Raw genomic sequence first — 23,060 nt, 5'->3', positions numbered from 1 at the left:
CGAGTGGGACCTAGGAAGCATGACTGTAGCTGACTTGGCCATTTGGAATAGTCTCTTACATGAAATTGGGAGAGGGCAACTAGTTTTTAGTTTTCCAAAAAGCCATGAAAACGCTGCTTTTCTCCCAAGCATTGAACTAAGATGGGGTTAACTCAGAGGGTTCTGATGCTTTGGTGGGAAGGGCATGGAATGTAAATTAATTAGTTGCAGTGAGATCAGTGGGTGAGATAAGTGGTCATATACATTTTTAAATAAATAAACTAATAAATTATATTGTAAAGTAGATAATATAAAATGGGAGAAAACTGCAAGTTGTCCAAATAACATCTGCTCTATAAAATAAACTTAAAATAAGTGACTTTTTTATTTAAAAGTTTTATAAATTTATTTACAATATAAAATTTGATGAGCTGAGGTGGCACAGCAGTTAGAGTGCAGTACTGCAGGCCACTTTAGCTGACTGTGTTCAGCAGGTCAGCGGTTCAAATCTCACCGGCTCAAGGTCGACTCAGCCTTCCATCCTTCCGAGGTAGGTAAAATGAGGACCCAGATTGTTGGGGGCAATGTAAATATATATATATATATATATATATATATATATATATATATACATTGCTTACTGGTGTACACCGCTTAGAGAGTGCTTGCACTTAAAGCGGTATATAAGTCTCATAATTAAATAAACCCCCCCACCCCTCCCTCACTTCCCAAGCTGATCACAGGGTAAAATATAAAATAAACAAACAATCTAACTAACATAAACCAACTATACTATCAATCAAAACCATAACACACTTTAACTCCTTCTCCAAACAAATATTAACAAATTAAGTCAAAAATAATAAAATAATTAAAACTAATAATAATTATCTAAGATCTACTCAAAAGCAAGATAATACTTTTCAATCTCATATTTCTTCTGAATGTAATCAATCCATCTTCTCCAAACCATAATATATTTTTCTTGTGAATGATCCTTCAAATAGGTGGAGATTTTCGCCATTTCTGCTAAATTAGACACTTTAAGTATCCATTCTTCCAGAGTAGGCAGTAAGTTTTTCTTCCAATATTGCCCCACCAATAATTGCAGCTGTTATAAGGTTCAACATCAAATTAGTTTCTTTAATATCAAAATCTACAATAATACCCAACAAAAATAATTGCGGAGTAAACTTTATCTTTCTCTTAAAAAGCTTTTGAATATTCCACCAAATCTTAATCCAAAAAGCTTTAATATCTCTACAAGTCCACCAAATATGAAAATAAGTTGCATCTAAATTTCCACATCTCCAACATTTGGGCTGTAAATTTGGATACATGCGGGACAACTTTAGGGGATCCAAATGCCATCTATAGAACATTTTATAAAAATTTTCTCTTAAATTTTGCGCTTGAGTAAATTTTACATTTCTAACCCAAATTGTCTCCCATGTATCCAATAAAATCAGCTTTTGAATATTTTGCACCCATTTGATCATACAGTCTTTAACTAATTCTGTTTCAGAATCCAATTCTATTAAAGCATTATAAATTCTTTTTATATGAGTTTGACTTTTATCTTTAATCTGTTTTACCAAATTCATATCCTCTAAAGTAATACCAACCTTTTGATCTAAACTCCACCTCGCTAACAATTGATTATAATGAAACCAAGAGTGTACAATATTTTCTTGCTTCAACTCAATCAGAGACTTTAATTGCCAATCTTGCTCAACCAAACTAAGTAATTCTTTATAAGAAACCTTATCCAAATTCACTCTTCTAGATATTCCCTCTATCACGTGTCAGGGAATCCCCCAAATTGGGATTTTATAATTTAATCTATAATATTTCTTCCAGACACGCAACAAGGCACTTCTCAAAATATGGGTTTTAAAAACCTGATCAACTTTTTTATCATAAATTAAATAAGCGTGCCATCCATATAATAAATCCCATCCCTCAAGAGAAAGGATATTTTTATTTGTTAAGTTGAGCCAATCACTAATCAAGGTTAAAGCCACCGCATCATAGTACAATTTTAGATTAGGCGCCTTAAGTCCTCCTCTTTCCCGTATATCTTGTATAATCTTGAATTTAACTCTTGGCTTTTTCCCTGCCCAAATGAACTTATTAATCCCCTTCTGCCATTCCTCCAAATTAGCATCTTCCTTCAAAATAGGTATCATTTGAAACAAGAAAAGAAACTTTGGAAGTATATTCATTTTAACTGTTGAAATTCTCCCCAACAAAGATAATTGTAGTTTTTTCCAGTCATTTAAGTCCTTTTGCACTTTTGCCCATAATGTCTCATAATTATTTTTATACAATTTAACATTAGAAACTGTAATATATACTCCTAAATATTTAACCTTTCTCACTATTTCAAAACCTGTTAATTTAATCAAAACATCCTTTTCCTTCATAGACATATTTTTCGATAATATTTTAGTCTTATTATTATTTACCTTAAAACCAGAAACCGTCCCATACTGAGTTAAATTTTTTACCAAATCCCTAACCAAGTCTGTCGGTTGAGATAATGTCACAATCAAATCATCAGCAAAAGCTCTCAACCTATAATCATTCTTATTTATTTTTATTCCCTTTATTCTAGGTGACTCCCAAATTTTAATAAGTAAAATCTCCATTGTTAAAACAAATAACAATGGGGATAAAGGACATCCCTATCTTGTACCCTTTTCAATTTTAAATGCTTCTGTTAAACCCCCATTAACTATGATTTGTGCAGATTGTTATTGATATATTGCCTTAAGGGCAACTAAAAATTTGTCCCCAAAATTCATTTCCTCTACTACTTTAAACAAAAATTGCCAATCTAATTGATCAAAGGCTTTTTCAGCATCTAAAAAAATCAAAGCAGCAGGGATTTGATTATTCTTATCCAAATACTCAATTAGGTTAACAATTTGTCTAACATTATATTTCATATATCTTCCAGATATAAATCCAGATTGGTCACTATGAACCAATTGTTTCAAAACTCGCATTAATCTATTTGCCAATGTTTTTGAAAAATTTTTATAATCTGTGTTCAAAAGAGATACAGGCCTATAATTTTTGGGCTGGGTCAAATCTTAATAGCTGTAAATACCTAAGAAAATATTTTTGCTAGAAGGAAAACACAATGCATAAGGGGCAAATACGTGTTACCATAAAACAATGGTTCTACAGATTTCAACATTTAAACCGCAGGATAAACTAGCAGATGATGTATATATAACTTGGGCCTTCATAATGACCATTGAATAGGGATTTCTTTCTTACTGGCTGTTTTCATTAAGAATTTATCAAGTTTTTAAAATAATAATAAATGGGATAAAAAATTAAGTGTATGTTGGACTAAATGAAATGGGGAGATTTATCTGTCCTTCCTAACAGCATATTTGCAAATATTCACTAAGCAATGAACTACAGAATGGTTTCTGAAAGCTGTAAAGCAAGCCATCTCAGCCTAGCAACATCCATATCTCCTGAACAATAATTCCCATCAGTATGCAGCTATTTTAAATCATAATTTGCTCTTTCATTTCTAAAAGTTTCCTATAAGCCAATTACTGCAGCAACTATTAAAGAAAAAAAATGAATACAAAAAGAAGTTGCTGAATATCAATTTTATTCTGGTGGTTTTGTACACTCTGACAATTGATACAAATGTTATTCCAACCAGCTTACTCATGCAAATTCTGCTCATTTGAACAAACAACTAGTATGATCAGAATTTCATAAGATAAGTTCATAGAAGATCTAGGGGGGAGAAACCCTCTGTAAACCATAACCAGGAGACATGATATTCTGTGATCTCATTCCTCACTGGCCTCACAAAAGTAAACATATCAGCTGCACTTGAAGAAGTCCTTGTAGTATTATTAGTTTGTTAATTCACCTAATTCATCTCAATGGTACATGTTTATATCAGGAAAGTGTACCTATCTTGCAACTTCTATGAACAATCCACCTTCTAAAAACTAAAAGCTTCCTTGTTCTACTTCAACAAATAAAAAATATAATTGTAATTGGAGTTGTGAAAAATTATAAGTTTTCATGTGCAAATACAGCCAAACCTTATAAGAAATACCTAATATGGCTTTAGTAACCATACTGAATACAGTAATCAAATAAATTAATTTTAATAAAAAATCAATTTATCTTTCTTTCATCCTCCCCTTGTAAGCTCCTCTGCCTTTGGAACAGCTTCACGACAGAGTAGACCAAAACAATATTTCTCCAGAATAGAGATGCACTGATGGGAGAAACATCATTTGATAAATTCCTCTTCCTGACTAAATATTCCAGGCAGGAGAGGAGGGAAAATGGCAATCACAGCATCACACTTTCAAAATTGTTTTTTCCATATTCTTAAAGTATCCCTTGAGTCATGCTAAACTCCTGATGTTTATCTAGATGTCTTGTTTTTCTGACAACAATAAACGGATTTGCCACAACCTTTTTCGGAAGGTTTTTTCGCTTCCTCGGGGACGCTCAGAGTCCGGGGATTATTTGGTACTTTCCCACCCGAATACTAACGAGGTCCAACCCTGCTTAGTTTTTCGACAGCCGCCATAACAGGCTCGATGCTCCCTCATAGTCGGACATAAAGTAAAATACAAATGCTGGTGAGTTATGCTAAATCCACTCAGTAATCAGAAATTGCTACAGGGAAGGACGGGAAAGGAGGGAGTAGCCCAGGAGGAAGGCGGAGGAGGCGAGACGCTTTGGTCGCCTTGGATAACAGAGTGGGGAAAGAAGAAGAAGGTTCCCTCTCCGCTTTACCCTCGCCTGTGCAGTTCCTGATCTTTGGAGCTCGCGCCCCCCGCTTCCCGTTTCCGCTTGAGGAAGCCCAGGCAATCGCTTAGGTCGGACTCGAATCGGTGAATCACTGGGTTTCTTGGACCCACAGAGCCATAGAAAATGGCGGGAGCCGAGGGAGGCAGAGTCGGGGACCGCGCTCGACTTTTGGGAAGCTCAGCCATAACGCTCCCTCGCTTTCGCTCTTTCTGCTCAACCGGCGGCGGCGGCGGCGGCACGCGAACGGTTGCTAGGAGACAGGCCAACAGGCCGAGCGAGCAGAGGGGGAGGCGGGGGCAGGAGGATCTCGAGGGGGAGGAAACTAAGGGAGGGGCGGACGCTCGCGCTTTCTTTGTCCTCCCGGGTGCTCGCGGGGCTCCTTCGGCTTTCGGGGTGGGGGTGCATCGCGCCCTGGCATTTCAAACTATGGTAGTGGGGTGATCGCCCAAGTCTTTGTCTATGATCATTCAGTGGACTCATGGCAGAAGAACGTTTGCCTTCCCACCTTCTGTGAGAAATGCGAGGCAGCATGTTTCATTTAAAAATTTCCTGCTGTTTCAGAAGTTGCTTCAATAATACTATACATACCAGGATATCTTCCCCGCTAACGGGACACAGGAATAATTTTTTTGTTCACCAAATCGTTCATCTATTTTTTTTTTTCTAGATTTTCTTGAAAATGAACACTAAGGTCCACAATGCAGTGTTGAAAGTTAGTGGAGAAATGTTCGACACAGCACAACTGAGCCCAAAATTTCCATTGCTAAGCAAGACAATTGTTAAATGAATTTTGCCCTATTTTATGATATTTCTTGCCACAGTTGTTGAGTGAATCACTGCAGTAGTTAGTTGCAAGGTCGTTAAGTGAATCTGGCTTCCCCATTGACTTTCCTTGTCAGAAGGTCACAAAAGGTGATCACCTTACTCCCCAGATACTGCAAGTTATATATACATGCCAGTTGCCAGGCATCTGAATTTTGATCATGTGACTATAAGACTGCTGCAACAGTTGTAAGTGTAAAAAATGACAAGTCACGTTTTTCAGTGCTGTTGTAACTTTGAACAGTCACTGAATGATTGTAAGTTGGATCAAACCAGAGCTATGTTTTTGCCTTTGTTATTGGTTCTAAACTTTTATATTGTGAAATGCTCTTAAAATATTTCGTACAGATCAATCTTTATAAGCAGGACACAGGTGAGAAAGCTATGGGAGAATGAAATGAAATAGCTTTCATCTAAATTTCCTAGACAGAAGTCTGCAACTGAAGACCACACAAGGCCAAGCATTTTTTTCAGCCATGGTAAATAAAACTAGCACAGCATTATTTTCTATCTAATAATAATGATAAATAGCACCACACTGTACTGAAAGCACAGTAACCCTGAGAACCATAGGATCAAAGAAATCATACAGGATGACATCTTTCTGTGCCCTCATTTTTTTCCATAACAGGCACAAATGTTCCATGAGTCAAATATTATTCTTAAGCAAAGAAGCAGACCTGGCTGCCACCCAGAAGTTAAAATTGTTTCTTCTTACCCAAAAGGGAGGGGAAATATTTCATGAAAAGATAATGGGCTATTGGGACATTTGATGGATAAAGGGAAAATAGGAGAAAAAAAAATAGCTCCGATTTCAGGAGCTATTTTGAATGAAGATCTGTAAGGTAGTTATTTCAGAATACAATTTGCTACCAAAATAAAGTTGTAGAAGCATTAGGTAATATTTTTGATTAAATTCCTTTAGTTTTATGTACAGCAGCAAATTTGCTTTTATACAGTAATAAGAAATAATATTTTTCACTTTTGAACTGCTCATTGGGGCTAGTAATTTGCATATAACTGTTAACAGCAAGAACCAACCATCAGGTTTTCCATTATACTGTAATTGAAAGAAGTCTGAAAATAAAATATAAAGAATTTCTTCTTTTGTTTGGTGTGGATGACTGACATATATTAGAATAGACAATGGCAGCAAATAGTTGCAACTAATTATGTAGAAAACTGGGATGGTATCCCTGCTCTTGATTGGCACATAGCCAGAAAAAAAGCTAGAATTTCTGGGAAGCCCAGAAAATAGGTGGGGTTTGAGCCAGAGAACACAGGCTTCATCCCAATACCGGAGACACAGGTTTTTTTGCCTTTGGCATTTCATGCCAGCAGTGCAACTCCATGCTGTGTGTAAAGAGAAGACCCAAGCTAAAATTTTGATTTAGTTTCATTTTATTTTAATTAAAATCAGTTCAAAACTATTAATATGATTATTGCCTATGTATTTAATAACTTCCCCGTATCACTTTCAAAACTTCAGTTCAGCAGCAACTTCTAGTTATCATCTCTATAAATATGTATTTATTTATTTGTTAATATTTCATATTTTTATATTTCTCATATTTATATATTTCATATTAACTGCCCATCACCCTCAGAGAGGGGAATATATGATATATATGACAGATCATATCCCAACCCAGCTACAGATTTTTTCAAAAGTAGATCAATCAACAAGCATCTTGTCTTCATAGTAGCTGAAAAATAACTGAATAAATCTATGTACTGTAGTGAGTTACTGTAAGGTGACCAACAGTCCTCCTTTTGTGAGTTCTGTCCTCCCTCGAAAAGTGTCCTCCTACATGTCCTCCTTTTCAATATTTGAAAACTAATCTGAAGGACTTTTTTTTTCTCATAGAACGCTCAGAACGGTGTTCCGGCACCTTTTTTTGATGGTTTTTTTTTTTCAACTTTTGCATGAGTTGTGCTACTCCCCCTATTGGCTTTTGAAAGCCAATAGGAATTGCTGCTGAGCGGGCCAAAACACCCGGCTGGCAAACTTTGCACATGTAAGTTGTCTGCAGCGAAGGCAAATTGGCAGGAACATTGCACCCCTCCCTGCTACCCAACTACACCATCTCCTAGTTAGTCCCGAAGATATCTGGAGGAGACTGGAGCGGTGACGCCACGGTAACTTTCTCTTGATCTTTGGCCCTGCTAGGGCAATAATGGCTGCGGGCGCAAGAGGAAGGGGTAGTGGGGCTGCTGTGGGCGGGAGTGTGAGGGGCAGTGGTTGCTGGCTGCCCCCCATACTGTGGGAGCCGCGGGGCCTGCTCTACACGGAGCTGTGCAGGGTGGGTGGTGGTGCTGGTGGGGTGGCTGCAGGTGGAGTGTGTTGACAGCGGGCTGCCCCCCGGGGCTGGAGCCGGTGCAGCTGGTGCTTTGGGAGCCGTGGGGCCCACTCTACACGGCAGGACAGCAGTGCTGGTGGGCGGCTGTAGGCGGAGGCGCGGCATGTAAGCATAATTACAATATAAAATGTTATTGTTACAAATGTTTTTATTATGCATTTATCACATTATAGTGTATTCTGTATTATTGTTGCAATGAATAAAATGTTTCTTTTATTTACGATATTTTTTTCTTCAATTTATTTGTGTCCTCCTTTTCATTGTAAAAAAGTTGGTCACCTTAGTTACTGCCATACATTTTGCCATAGGAGTCACACAATGATGTCACTTGATACATGCACAATGTCAATAGTTCCCAATCTTGAATCTCCATTTATAGCAGTCCCTCTCAAGTTGTGACAAAAGGCAGCATATGAATGTTGTAAATAAATAAATGAAAGTTCCTGAATATTATCATGATATAAACAATACATTTATTGTGTTATATATATTTACAAGCATGTTATTTTATATATAATATATTTTACAGACTTGAATGTTTCAATAACTTATTCTGTATCCTATACTACAGGGTTTATTCAGTGGTATGCATTTTCCCTGAAGCGAACTGGGCATTAAATGGCATAATTTAAGTTGCAAAAAAGATTTGTATATTCAATTAGAAATTAGGCCTGAAACTTTGCAAATATTTGTCTAATTTTTGTTGGAAGTATATTTTGAATGATTTCTTTCAAAAAGCAACAACTATAAAGTAGTGTTTATTTTTTTCCAACAATGCCAATATAGTGCGTATGTATGTACATACAGTATACGTATGGATAGAGGGAGGGAAAAAAAGAGTATTTTAACTGAAATGTGTATGGTCAAACATTCCTAGGTCAGTCTATTACTCAACATTTACTTTATAATTTTCAGGTTTTTTTAACAACCTATAGTGAGGTACTTCCTGTATTATTTTTTATTTGAGACCAGCTTAATCAATATATTTCACAAAATACAGTATAATTAATTATAAATAGTAAAATAAGTTAGATGATATTTGTATTCTATAAATACAGGGAAACATTAAATGGCACAGATTTCTTTGTTTTGGTTCTTGTTATCTGTAAGATTTCTTCATTTCAAAGTTAGGTTAAGTAGAAATACATTCTAGTGAATTATTAAGATTGTTTTGAGTTTCAGCCTGACCTAACAGTTCTTGTATGCAATGCAGTCACTGTCTGAAGATGCTAAAAACATTTATTCACATTTATTTTATTGTTATACAGAAATTAATTTTTCATTGGCTAGGTTCACATACTGCAATAAGTCATTACATGGTCTTTTAACTGGCACATACTGTATTATGTTAATCTGTCAACCATGATTTACAAACTGCAATGCTTGGGTTTATACAATACATTAAGCCACTATAGTACAGGATTGTAAAAAGAGGATTTTTTAGTACAGCCGCGAAGTATTGGACTAGAAATGATCCAAATTCTCTCACAGAATCTCACCAGGAGGACTTGGGCCATTCACTATTTTTCAGTTCAACACATCTCACAGTGTTAATATTAAATAAAATTGATAAAGACAGCCCCATCTTTGCCACTTCATGCTCTTGAAGTGAAAGCAAAATATAATTTTAATAAAGAAATAATTAACACCAATTAGGACTTAATGCAATGTGTGAGTACAATCAGTGTTGAAACAGTCTACATGTAGGACAGATATAATTTCTTCTAAAATTATACCCAAGCAATTATACCCTGCTTCTTGGAATATAATTTGAATTAACCTATAAGTAAGGAACCAGGAAATTATACATATTTGCTTGCATATTCATTTTCATTAAAATAAATAAAATGCTTAAAATTTGGGAATCCACTCATAAAGTTCTGCCTTAAAATGAAACTCCTAAAATTTTTATGTTGATAAAAAATGTTCATTTAAGAAGAAGGAATTCACTGAAAAACTCCTAATGGACTGTTGGTTTTTTTTTAATCAGAACACTCAGTCTGCAGTAATGACTGAAGATTAACATTGTTTACCAGACCACGCACAAAAAAATTGATAGTTAAATATATAATGCCATTAATATTTTTTTTCTTTTCTCTTTTTTACATAGTATAGTTATAGCATAGACTTAGCATCAGGCACAGCAATATCAGTTCTGCAAAAGGTCGATCTTACATTCATCGGCAGTATTTCCAAGTTCCTGGTGTTATCATAATTCTGAATTACAGAAGTAATATTGTCCTAACCCAGGTTTTAAATCTCAACCTTTTCCTAGAATTTAAGTCAATAGATTGTTAGCTTTCTTTTTCCAGTCTGCACAGTTAGAGCTATTTGTTTCATGAGTACATAATGGTTCTGGCTGGCCTTAGCAGTGCTAATTCCCATCTTATCAGCTTCAATCCTTACAAGTAATAACCAAATAATTGTAACTCATTTTAATTTACCATCTCCAGATGAAGATACCAAAATAAAAATATATTTATATTAACAATTTTTCTAACATACTGAATAATGCTGTATTGTTAAGTTATTATTTTCCAATAGTCATCTTGTTATTTCCTGCAGCTGCAATACTTTGCTGGAGGTGAACTGGGTAGCATGAAAGGGCCAACAATATATCCTTCCCAAGCAGTTTGTGGATAACTACAGGAAGGAAAGAAAAACTGGAGTCACATAGTCTATTGTTACTGGAGAAAGAAAACCATGATTCTCTAAGACAGATCTGTGCAACTCACAAATAGCAACGCTGAGGGCATTAGCCATGTATTATGAACTGCCAGATTTTTGACAACTACCACTTGATAGCAATCCCTTTTCTTTTTCATTCCAGACAAGTGTCAAGAACAATAAACGGCTGGTGGAGATATCAAGATAATGGGAAGGCCCATTTTAGGATCTAAAGAATATAAATGTGCTTATCTACCTTTTAATTGTTCCATGATTAAACAGAACTAAAATTAGAATAAATAATAACTGATGTTTTGCTTTCCTATTATGATTATTCATTTTTTATTTCTTCATTTTTGAACCCAGGGATATAATGTAGTATGCATATTAAAGCTGTATAATTCTCTGAAAGGCACAAGTACAAAGGAACTCAGAAGCTCCTTAACAAAGGTAGATGAAAGTGCAGGCAGCTTCCCACAGGAATGCTCGCAAGCTTTCTTGGCAGCAGGCAGCTTATTGCCTGGGGAACATGACATATTGGGCTGTAGAAAAAACCTGAATAAGGAAGAATGGGCTGTATCAGGCTGTTTGTTATCAGCTTCCTCTAATATGATAGAGGTGAAGGCAAAATTCAGAAATCCATACTTTTGAGTCCTATTTTAATAGCACAATCTGATTCTAGAAAACAATAGATAAAACAGAAGAAAAAGTATGTTCAGCCCAGCCTGTCTACTACTACTGCTATGCAAACCTATCAACTAACACTTTTCTGTCCCTTTGTAGATTAACTTTTTAAATGGCATTAATTTGGTAAATCATTGGCCAGGAGGTGGGGGAAAAACTAGTAGTATGATGGAGTTTATACCTTATCCAAGTGCTGTTCGGAAAGTTACTGCCATCCGGTGCATTTTCCAGTTACAATATTTTGTTTTACTATATCTTAACATTCTGTTCATCTGGGATATATCTTTAATAAATACGACATAATTTAAATAAGCAGTCTCTATTTCTACCTCTAGACCAGGGATGTCAAAATCGCAACATTACGTGACGTGTCGCGACGTATCGTGATTTTTTTTTCCATTGCCAGAAATGGGGTGGGCGTGGTTTCAGCATGACGCATCCGGCCTATGGGCCGGCAGTTTGACACCCCTGTTTTTACACTGGTAATAAGGTAGTCCTTGATTTACAACAGTTTGTTTAATGACTATTCATATTATAACAGCACTGAAAAAAGTGACCTATGACCGTTTTTCACATGTACAACTATTGCAGCATCCCCATGGTCACATGATCAAAATTCAGATGCTTTGCATCTGGTTCATATAACGGTTGCAATGTCCTGGAGTCCTGTGATCACCTTGTGTGTGACCTGACAAGCAAAGTCAATGCGGAAGCCAGATTCCCTTAACCATGTTACTAAGTTAACAACTACAGTGATCAACTTAACAACTGTGGCAGGAAAGGTCATAAATTAGGACAAAACTGACTTAACAAATGTCTCACTTAACAACAGAAATTTTGGTTGAGGACTTATCTGTATAGCAATGTGCAAATATTTCCTGTATGGATATAAATAAAAATATCTTAATAGTGCTTCAAAGATAATATTTTGAAGGATATCAGTTGTTTTGTATATGTCATTTATTTCACCAGGTGTAACAACACTGTATTGAGATTTCTCAGAAATTTGGATAAATCTTCAATATCAAGCACTTTTTCAGCATTATAGAACATGGCAACAGGATCAAAAGTAAAGAAAGCTTGCCTCCAGTGAAGAACAGAATTTGATTGATGGGTAAAAAAATGTACAGAAGAAGCTGTGCCAGGAAAATAATATAGGCTTGAGGTATGTGCCTCTAGCAAGACCAAGAATGCACAGAACCTAGAAAAAAACTCTGCTTGAGAGCAGCAAAAGCCTTTAGCCAATGAAATCACAGAAATAAAGAATGATTGCCATTTGTTCTACTTTACAAATGGAAGAAAATCAGTTCAACTAGTTTTTAAGATAAAATTTGTGATGAATTGAATTGTATATTTCTTGCCTGATCATTCTAGGAAATGCATTCTCAATTTTTATGGGAAATATTGTTAGGGTTTTTTTTCCATTTCTGCAGCAAAATGGAGAATAATATTTTTCTTATTGTTTTTTAAGCTATTGATTAAAAGTGTCAGCTCTGCATTACCAAATTCTGAGATAGTGGCTGCCTGTGACATCTCTTTTGAGTATTTATTTCTTATGGAAAAGGACTTTATTCACAATTCCAGTGCCTGGACATTATTGCCAACATAAATATTCAGTGGAGAACCAGTGAACAATTACTAGGTTTGTGCTATATAAAATAATCTGGAAGCCACTCTTCTGACAAGGAATTCTTTTCTCATTTCTGAAATACTCACATAAAATACATTTATTCACCACTGAGAGAAAGCTATTAGTCAAATGGCTCAGTACTCTGTACTCAGTACTCAGTTCTCTGTGTTCTAAAGGTCTGTCAAGATCACATGAAGTGTTAATACCACTTTACAATGCCTTGGTAAGGCCACACTTGGAATACTGCATCCAGTTTTTGTCACCACTGTTATGTCCCGAGCCTTTGCAAACGGCTCGGGCGTTTGCAGGCAGTCCCGGGCAGGTGCAAAGCTGCCCGGGACCAGACAGGCTGTCGCCAGCGCCGTGCGCATGCGCGGGTGCTGGCGCGGGAAAAGTAACCCATTTACCCGGGAGTTGCCTATATAAGAGGCTGCGAGGCGTTTTGGCGAGGCTGAAGCCATCTTCCTGTAAGCTGAACGCTGAATAAAAGAAACTGAGAACTCCAGCTGCTTCTCGTGTCTGTTTTCCCGCCAGGACGCAACACTGGCGACGAAGGTGGGATGCCTTGCACTACCTGGAAAGGAAAAGTGTAAGCTTACCCAAGGAGTCCTGAGCGGCGGAAGAGGAACGGTGTTGACTCAGCAGCTGCCCGCCAATCCAGTGCGCATTCGGGGGTAGGCTGGCTGATAGACCCGTCTCCTGAAGATCCGAAGATGGCGAAAATCGGAAGGCTTTCGGAATTCGACGTCTCACATCCAGAGCGGTGGGAGTCCTACGTATCCAGAATGGAGAACTACTTCAAGGCAAACCAAGTGAGGGAAGATAGCTTGAAGGCTGCCACCCTGCTTTGCGCTTGCGGCCAAGACGCCTTCGAAATCGCAGAAAACCTTGCAGCACCTGTTCCAGTAGAGTCTGTAAGCTACGCAGACCTGAAGAAGCTGCTGAAAGAGCACTTCCACCCCAAGGTGTCCGTTATCTCATGGCGCCACACCTTCGAGCAGAGGGATCAACGGTCCGGTGAAACAGCCAAGGAATACATCGCCGCGCTACGGAAGGCCGCCAAGCCCTGCGAGTTCAAGGACCTCGAGGAACGACTGAGGGACCGATTCGTGTGCGGGCTAAGGCATCGAGAGCTACAACAGAGACTTTTTGCCAAGGAAGAATTATCCTTCCAAGACTCCTTAAGGGAAGTCACCGCAGAAGAAGCAGCAGGCAGCGCCATCAAAAACATGCGGCCGATCAGAAACAGTGCGAGGTTGCGTCCGTGCACCAGGCAGACGTCCGACGAAACTCCGAGGAGGATCCGGACGAGGAAGTCGACGTCTACACCCCGCGCCAGCTGTCAACATTCTATCAATCCAAGCCTTGCCCGAGCTCCCTCTTAGTGCCAGGGATGTTACCGCTGAAACAGGTACAGATCACACACTTTCACGTGTCCGCTCCTGGTTCCTGTCCGGGTGGCCTGAGCACTGCCCTAGTCCTGAGTTTCAGAGTTTCTGGTCCAAAAGAAACGAGTTGTCCCTTTCTCAGGGTTGTCTGCTTTGGGAAAACAGAGTTGTCATTCCCTCCTCAATGAGGACTAGGGTCTTAGAATCCCTCCACGAGGGTCATCCTGGCATTGTTCGTATGAAGGCTCTTGCACGCAGCCACTTGTGGTGGCCTGTTTTAGATAGATATCAAGCTAAGTACAAAACTGCATGCATCCAACACATAAGCCCAATAAGGAACTGTGCCACGATCTCCCCATAGATGCCCCAAGCTCCTGTGCAATATAGATGGGAGAAACACAGTCCCCGGTTCTAGGGTGCACATTGACTATACGCGTTGCCCTTTCGGGCAGTTCTTCTTGTCCTTTGTTGACTAGCCATTCAAAATGGCTTGAGGTTGTGCCTTCTCCTCCAACCACCACTGCAAAGACTATTCAGGTTACTGAGGGGGATTTTTGCTGGGCACACGGGTCTGCCAGATGTCCATTGTGTCCGCAACGGCCCTCATTCACCTTCTTCCGAATTTCCAAGCTTTCTTACATCAACCTGATTCGTCATGCCACGTCTGCGCCTTTTCACCGCGTTCCACCAACGGTATGGCTGAACGCATGGTGCGCATCGCAAAGGACGCCTGAAGAGACTCACCTGACGGGACTGGCATCACAGGTTGGCTGACTTTCTCCTTTCTTATCGCACCACACCGTCCACTTCTACAGGGAGAAGTCCAGCTGAACTTCGTTGGGGGCTCCAACTTACTACTAGACTTGACCGGTTGCATCCGGACAGACTGCCTTCATCTACCTCACATCCTAGGGCACCTAGACAACTACTTGTGGGTGCCCCGGTTTGGGCTCGCAATTACGGGCCTGGTCATACATGGGTCCCCGCTTCTGTGTCCATGATCACAGGTCCTCTCTCCTACGAGGTTGCCCTGGACAACGGTCGTGTCCTGCGTCGGCACATCGACCAACTCCGCTCTAGGCGGGACTTGTCTGCTGAAACTCCTGGGTCTTTTCCAGGGGGGGAGGGGGACCCTTTGGAGCAAAGGGAAGGGCAAGAGCTACTGCCCATCTCCACTGAGGGAGCCACAAACGGCTCGTCCCAAGGGTCTGCAATTGCTCCGAAAAGAAAGTCATGGAGCTTACCCACACAACAGGCACTCACGCCTACTCCAGCCAGGGAGTCAACCCGGGGGCATACTCACTTTCCACACACATCACACAGCACTCCAGCAACGGAGGATACCCGGGGGCATCCCAACAAATCATTCCCCGCAAGAGAACTGGCACACAATTCCCAAGGTTGGCCTGACCTTACCCCAAATCCTACAGGGGGTCAAACATACACAGAGCTAGTCGAGGAACCAAGTCCCGACTACAACACCCCTAGCACAACTCAGGGGACACCTGAGTTTTGGGAGAGTACAGAAACCCACACGAGCCCAAACACAGAATGGGGTTCAGGGAAGAGACAGCCTCCTGACAGGTCTTGGACTGACCTAGGGGGTTCTACAGAGACGCCCAGCAGTGGCTCTCACTTCAAGGGGCCTGAGGGTCTACAGCTAGGTATGTCAAACGCAGGTTCCCAAAGTAACGAGAAGACCCTGCTGGACGAGCCCGGTGGGCAGCAAGCATGCCAGGCATCGGGGCACAGTTCCTTGGAAGACACCATGGCACAATAAGAGAACAGGCTCACGCCTCCCCCAGTCAGGGGAACTTTGCCAGTTAACCAGAGCCTAAGAAGGTCACAGAGAGCAAAGAAATCTCCAAGTACCTAGAAGACTACATAACATTGCTGCAAGGCAAAGGCCAGTAAACAGTGGGAACACTGGGGAGCAAATTGTCGTGTAAAATAAATGTTGTATGTTGATAGTAGTTTTAGCCCGGGGGAAAGGTGTGTTATGTCCCGAGCCTTGCAAACGGCTCGGGCGTTTGCAGGCAGTCCCGGGCAGGTGCAAAGCTGCCCGGGACCAGACAGGCTGTCGCCAGCGCCGTGCGCATGCGCGGGTGCTGGCGCGGGAAAAGTAACCCATTTACCCGGGAGTTGCCTATATAAGAGGCTGCGAGGCGTTTTGGCGAGGCTGAAGCCATCTTCCTGTAAGCTGAACGCTGAATAAAAGAAACTGAGAACTCCAGCTGCTTCTCGTGTCTGTTTTCCCGCCAAGGACGCAACAACCACGATGTAAAAAAGATGTTGAGACTCTGGGAAAGAGTGCAGAGAAGAGCAACAAAGATGATTAGGGGACTGGAGGCTAAAACATATAAGGAACGGTTGCTGGAATTGGGTATGTCTAGTTTAATGAAAAGAAGGACTAGAGGTGACATGATAGCAGTGTTCCAATATCTCAGGGGCTGCCACATAGAAGAGGGAGTCAAGCTATTCTCCAAAGCACCTGAAGGCAGGACAAGAAGCAACAGATGGAAACTAACCAAAGAGAGAAGCAACCTAAAACTAATGAGAAATTTCCTGACAGTTAGAACAATTAATCAGTGGAATAACCTGCCTCTAGAAGCTGTGAATAACACTGAAAGTTTTTAAGAAGAGACTGGACAAACATTTATTTGAATAATATAGAGTTTCCTGCCAGAGCAAGGGGTTGGATTAGATGACCTTCAAGGTCCCTTCCAACTTTATTATTATTATTGTTGTTGTTGTTATATAACATTTTAATCATACTTGAGGATTATAAAGTCAAAATTCAAGCTAAAGAAATTTTGTATCTGAAGCAAGGAAGGAATGGATGCACTCTTACACCTATGTTAAAATGCACTGCATCCAAAATGAAACAACTCATTTTGGACAAAACTTCTCATGAACAGCTCTTTACTCCTGCTGTCATAATATGACCCCATATCTCCTAAGGCAGCTATCTCCTCTCTTTATTGGTAAGGCTGTCCCTGCTAATGATTAAAGAAGCTGCTTTATCCTTGTGCTTTATTCTGTTTTAAGACAGTTACTGGAAAAATCAGGTAGCTCAGTATTAAATCAGAATATTCTACTGAATTACAAATAAAATTTTATTTTTGTTTACTATTACTTTAACTTGTGTGAATATATCTAGGTGACCTTTCATTGCTAAACTTTCCTTCTTAGCAATAAAAATGATAAAAACAAAAGAAAAAAGTTTTTCGCAACTTTCAATTAACAATTAAAAGTGTTTATTTCTCAGTTTTTTTAATGGTACTCATTTGCCTTTCATATATGGCTGTCATTGCAACCCACACACTTTCTGTTGCTAAGTGCTTTAGACAGCTGCCTGCAGTACATGGTTTCTGAAGCTCACCGATTTCCAGATCTGCTTGTACTTATCCTGTGGGGAGCAAGGAGTTGCATATAGTGAATTATTTAATTGGCTTATCAATCATTTGACCCTAGGCAAATGGACAGGATCAAACTTGTACCATGAAAAAGCTGAAACATATATTATGGAAACGATTAGGAAAAAAAGAAAAGAATTCTGTCTTAGAATTCTATTCCAGCTTTTGTAATACAATCAACTTGGCACACTCATTTCATATCTACATCTGTAAGTGACCATTATTCAACTGTAATGTTTCCTTGGTTCTTTACTAGCTATATACCACTGTTGGTTCTTGCACATGCCCAGAACTTGTGATCAGTCTATTCCTACCTAGTTGTTCTATAATCAAGCATTTGAGTTACTGTATGTTGCTAGTTTACCAGTTTTTCTTTTAGAATCAATGTACAAATATTTCTGGAATCTTCATTGTCTGTTCTCCAACTAATATTACATACAATCCTTACATTCCTATTTCCATAATTTTCTTTACCTGTAGAAAAATATAATTGCCCGCATCATTTGGGAGGATTTTGGATAACTGATAGAAGAGAGTATTTGTAGTTTAGGACTGAACTGTGGGGTCCTTGGTGCTCTCTGACCTTGACTGTTTTCTTGCAGACATTTTATTACCAAACTAGATAACATCATTACTACAAGCATGAGGATGACACATGGGAAAAGGACCAAGGAATTTTGGCCCTAATTTTCTACTGAGTAACTTTAACCTTAAATATTTCATTGAAAGATAAACTAATTGTCCAACATAAAAAGGTTTCTAAGGGGAGCGTCATTTATCTGCTTTCTCTTTGTAAACCTTGGTGGCCTTGGCCAATGCCTTCTTCGCATTCACCCAAACCCCCTGGAAGGATGTCACCCATTGATCCAAAGTCTAGGAAGTAGGAGGTTCCTGTGGGTATTTAGGCACAGGCACAAAATCTCAACTATTTTAAATGGGGTGAGTCCAGTGCTACTGTGCACAGTATTGTTGTAGGCTATCTCTGTGAAAGGCAGGAGATCTGCCCAATTAGTCTGCTGGTAATTTACATAACTTCTGAGGTACTGTTCCACTATTGCAGCAGCCCCATTAGTAATCGGATAAAAAGCTGATGAAAGTCCCTGGGAGGACCCAATCAGTTTAACAAACTCTCTCCAGAATTTAACAGTAAACTGGACCCCTCTGTCAGAAATAATCCACTTTGGGGCACCATGGAATTGATATATGTGTTTCAAAAACAGTTTGGTTAGCTTCTGGGCAGAGGGAAGTCCCAAGCAAGTGATGAAATACACCTCTTTGGAAAATAAATTAACCACTGTCCATATTACAGCATTTTTCTTGCTCTCAGGTAATTCCACTATAAAATCCATAGCTATCTACTCCCAAGGCTGAGAGGATTCAGCAACTTGTTGCAATAATCCTGGAGGTTTTCCAGGAAACCTCTTCATAGCAGCATAGGTGGCACAACTTTTAACATAACTCTCAATATCTTTTTTCATTCCTGGCCACCAAAATTGCAATGTCTTGAAAAATCCAAAGTGACCTGCTTGCTTAGCGTTATGACTCCATTGCAATGCTTGGAGTCTGAGGCCATCTGGGAGGTATAACTTAGAACCCTTCCAAGCCAGTTCCCCCCCTTAGGGTTAAAATAGATTTATTATCTTTAAACCAGGCATCAGTCTCTAACTTTTCCTTCAATACCTTTAGTGAGTGATCGTCGGGACCAGCAGGGGGCCTCTGTGTCTGCGATCTAGTTGTTATTTGAGGAGCGGATTGTGGCAGAGGAATAATGGAGTTAATTATTTCCTCTTGGTGGCTCTTGAACTGGGGCATCCTGGAAACAGTGAGGGAACAGGCCCTGCTGCCTTGGCCCTGGCCCAGGCCGGCTGGGAGGGAGCCAATGTACAATTTTGTGGTGGCCATCTATGCTGAAACCCATTCAGTCTTAGCTCCACAAGGCCACCTGGAAACAGCGAGGAACCAGCCCCTGCAGTGTTCCCCCCCCGGTGCATGTCGGGGAGGTGTCACCCTTTGTGAGGAATGAAGAAATGCACCATTGCCTGGAAGTGGCCAGCAAATGGCCTAGGCCTACTTCACATATCTGGCTTGATGAGCTCCGAGGGAGGGTTTTTGGCAGGCAGCTGGGTGCTCTCCTCACAGCGGCGAAAGGCTGAGCCGGGCAGTGTGAAGTGCAATGCTGCCTAGCCCCAGCCTGCCCAGTTTCAGCAGGCAGCAAGGTGCGAAGCTGGCGAGCTTTGCACTGCCCAGCTCAACCTCTCAGCACTGTGAGGAGAGTGCCCCGCTGCCTGCCAAGACCGGGCAGTCTGGGCAGCGGCGCGCTTCTTTTCGGATTTGTGCCACCTGGCTTAGCCTCTTGGCACTTTGAGGAGATTGCCCCGCTGCCTGCCGAGACCAGGCAGTCTGGGCAGTGTTGCGCTTCTTTTTGGATTTGTGCCACCTAGCTCAGCCTCTTGACGCTGTGAGGAGAGCGCCCCGCTGCCTGCTGAGACTGGGCAGGCTGGGGGCTGGGCAGCATTGCGCAGGTAATGTTGACTCTCACACTGCTCATGGCATCCCCTCCCCCAGAGCCCATGAAGCCAGATATGTGAAGTAGGTGAAGGCCATGTGATGGCCACTTCCAGGCGATGCATTTCTTCATTCCTCACGAAGGGTGACACCTCCCCAGCTGTGTTTCTTGCCTGTTTTTCTCCCTCCCTCATCTCAAATATTTTCCCACCACTCTGTACTTACGAAGGAAAGAAGGAGAGGGAGGGTCTGAGGGAAGTCCTGCCTTAGTCCTGCCCTGCTGCCCATTCACCATCCCCTTGCCCCCTCCTCCTGGCCTATCCTGGGGGTCTCCCATCCTATTGCTAAGGAAGCTTTGGATACAAAGCCGGGTCTCCTCCCATGGAGATAGAATGGACCTCCCTCTGACTTTGCCCTCGTACCCATCATGAGCAACCTGGATAAGGAGAGCAAGCACAGCAGCAGGAGCCTTGAGGAGAAGGTAAGTGCAGCTGGGCACCCCCTTGGGGAAGTGGGACTGGGCTTGGTGCCACGGGTGCTCGAGGGCCAGGCTGGGTGTTTGACCTCTGCTTCCCAGAGTTCTGGGCAGCCCACACCACCATCCAGCCCCCCCACATGGCCTGAGAGGAACAGTGAGGGTCCTCCAGTGGACCATGCCTTGGAACTTGCCCTGATCCCACCCTCTTCTGCCAGAGACCTTTAGATCTGTCCCATTCCTGTCCAGGCCCCCACAGGCACCCTTGATGTGAATGATGTAAAGCTGGCCATGCCCACCCAGTAGGCCACACCCACTCCATCCATGCCCACACAGTAGGCTGCACCCACCTGCCCCCCCAAGGGCAAACGCAATGTTGATGCGGCCCTCAATAAAATTGAGTTTGACATCCCGAGATAAGGTATCGGCCAAAAAGTTCTTACCCCCTCCCAGGAAAATACTTTAAAGTGAAATTAAAACAGTTGAAGTACTAAGCCCACCAAACTTGTTTCAGAGATAATTTACAGGGGGGGGTTTCAGAGCTTCCAAATTTTTGTGATCAGTCCCAAACTCAAAAGGTATCTCCCCCCTTCTAAGAAATGACACCATGTCAGCAAAGCCCAACAAACTGCAAAAGCCTCTTTTTCCCAAACAGCCCACCTCCTCTCGGGGTCAGTTAATTTTCGGGAAGTGTAAGCACAAGGTTGTAACTCCCCTCTGTGATTTTTTTTGTAAGAGGATGGCCCCCACGGCCACATCGCTTGCATCGGCTTGAATGATGAGTTGTTGTTCAGGGTCAGGGTGTTTGAGAACTGGTTCAGCTGCAAAGAGTCTCTTTAGATTTCGAACACGGCCTGGCCCTCTAAGGACCATTATAATGGCTGACAAGGTCGGGGTTTCCCCCCTCCTTTTCCTGTTTTGAGTAAATGGTGATCCGCATGGTTATCTTTGCAAAAGAGGGAATAAACTGACAATAAAAGTTGGCAAACCCCAGAAAACTTTGAAGCTGCTTGGAGGTACATTAGGGTTATCATTCTAGTACCACTTTTACTTTGGCGGGGTCCATCTCTATTCCCTCATTTGAAATCCAATATCCCAGATAATCAAGGTGTGTCTGGTTAAATTCACACTTTGATAGTTTTGAATACAGTTTGGCTTTTAATACTTTTTAACACCTCACGGACCAATTTGATGTGTTCATCCATGGTGTCAGTATAAATAAGGATGTCATCATGATAAACCAAAACCTCCTTGTATAAATGATCACGGAGCACTTGATTTATCAATTGCATAAACACAGTGGGAGGGGGGCCCTGCAGTCCAAAAGGTATCACTTTAAATTGGAAGCTTCCCAAAGGGCAATTAAAGGCAGTTTTCCACTCGTTCCCCTACTTAATCCGGATCCGGTAATAAGCCTTTCTTAAGTCCAGCTTGATAAAGATTTTTTCTTTAGCCAGGTGGGCTAACATGTCCTTCATGAGGAGGAGGGGGAACATATTTTCTATGCTGATTGTGTACAGACCTTTAAAATCAATCTAAGAGACCCATCCCTTCTTGTTGAATAGCATGGGAACAGCCACGCATGATTTGGCTGGCTGAATGAAACTCCAAGCTAAGTTCCTATTGATGTGCTCTCTCAGTTCTTTCATCTCTCTAGGCATCATAGAGTACATTTCTGGTTTTGGGAGCTTGGCACCGGGCAGAATTTCAATAGCACAGTCCATAGCCCAGTGTGGGGGGGAGGATGTCACATTCCTTCTCACTAACCATTTCCGCCAAATCATGGTACTCTGTGGGGACAAGATGAATCCCTGGCAGCTTTTCGGCTACATTCTTTAGAGTTTCATGAGGCTCCCCTTGAATCTCGCTGATGGCCAATGTCTTTGTTTTATCATCAGTGGCAGGTGGGAGGGCTCCTGTTCCCAGTCTTAATTTTTTGCATTCCCTCCTCCCACCAGATGTTAGGGCGCCATTTATCAAGCCATGCTAGCTCCAAAATTACTGCTTCAGTCATCTTCAGAACCAGCACAAAACAGATGATTTCCCAATACTGACCCATTTCTAAAAACACAGGTTCGGTTAGGTGCATGGCAGGGGTATCTCCGATGAGGGACCCATTGGCTTGCTCAAACCTCATAGGTAGCTGCAGTAGTTTGTCTTGGATGCCCAGTTTGGGTACAGTGGATAAATTAATTAAGCATCAAGTGCACCTCAAGTCTATTAGGACATTCAAATTCATGCAGGCCCCTTTTGGGGCACTACTAGCCTGGCGGGAATGGGAAAAGAGGGAATGGGCTGAATCACCATCTGGTCCTCCTTGCCTTC

The 23,060-nt window shown here is 41.1% G+C and overlaps 1 protein-coding gene across 8 annotated transcripts in view; it reads right to left on the bottom strand.

Annotated features, from left to right (window-relative positions):
- The window catches only part of CFAP54 (cilia and flagella associated protein 54), a 186,702-nt gene extending 181,633 nt beyond the window's left edge, over positions 1–5,069 (bottom strand). For 6 of the 8 annotated variants that reach the window (XM_039358159.1, XM_039358161.1, XM_039358165.1 and 3 more), the window contains exon 1: positions 4,774–5,068. In XM_039358159.1, the coding sequence (XP_039214093.1) occupies positions 4,774–4,973 (200 nt within the window). In that variant the 5' untranslated portion in view covers positions 4,974–5,068. Of the gene's footprint in view, positions 1–4,773 lie in introns of all 8 variants that reach the window. The other 2 variants (XR_005558519.1, XM_039358166.1) reach the window with 2 other exon arrangements.
- Positions 5,070–23,060: the final 17,991 nt, after the last annotated feature.

This window comes from Crotalus tigris, unplaced genomic scaffold, assembly GCF_016545835.1.
Source record: "Crotalus tigris isolate CLP2741 ecotype Arizona unplaced genomic scaffold, ASM1654583v1 scf7180000019004.2909048, whole genome shotgun sequence".
Classification (NCBI taxonomy): domain Eukaryota; kingdom Metazoa; phylum Chordata; class Lepidosauria; order Squamata; family Viperidae; genus Crotalus; species Crotalus tigris.
This window is presented reverse-complemented; position numbering and strand designations above follow the sequence as displayed.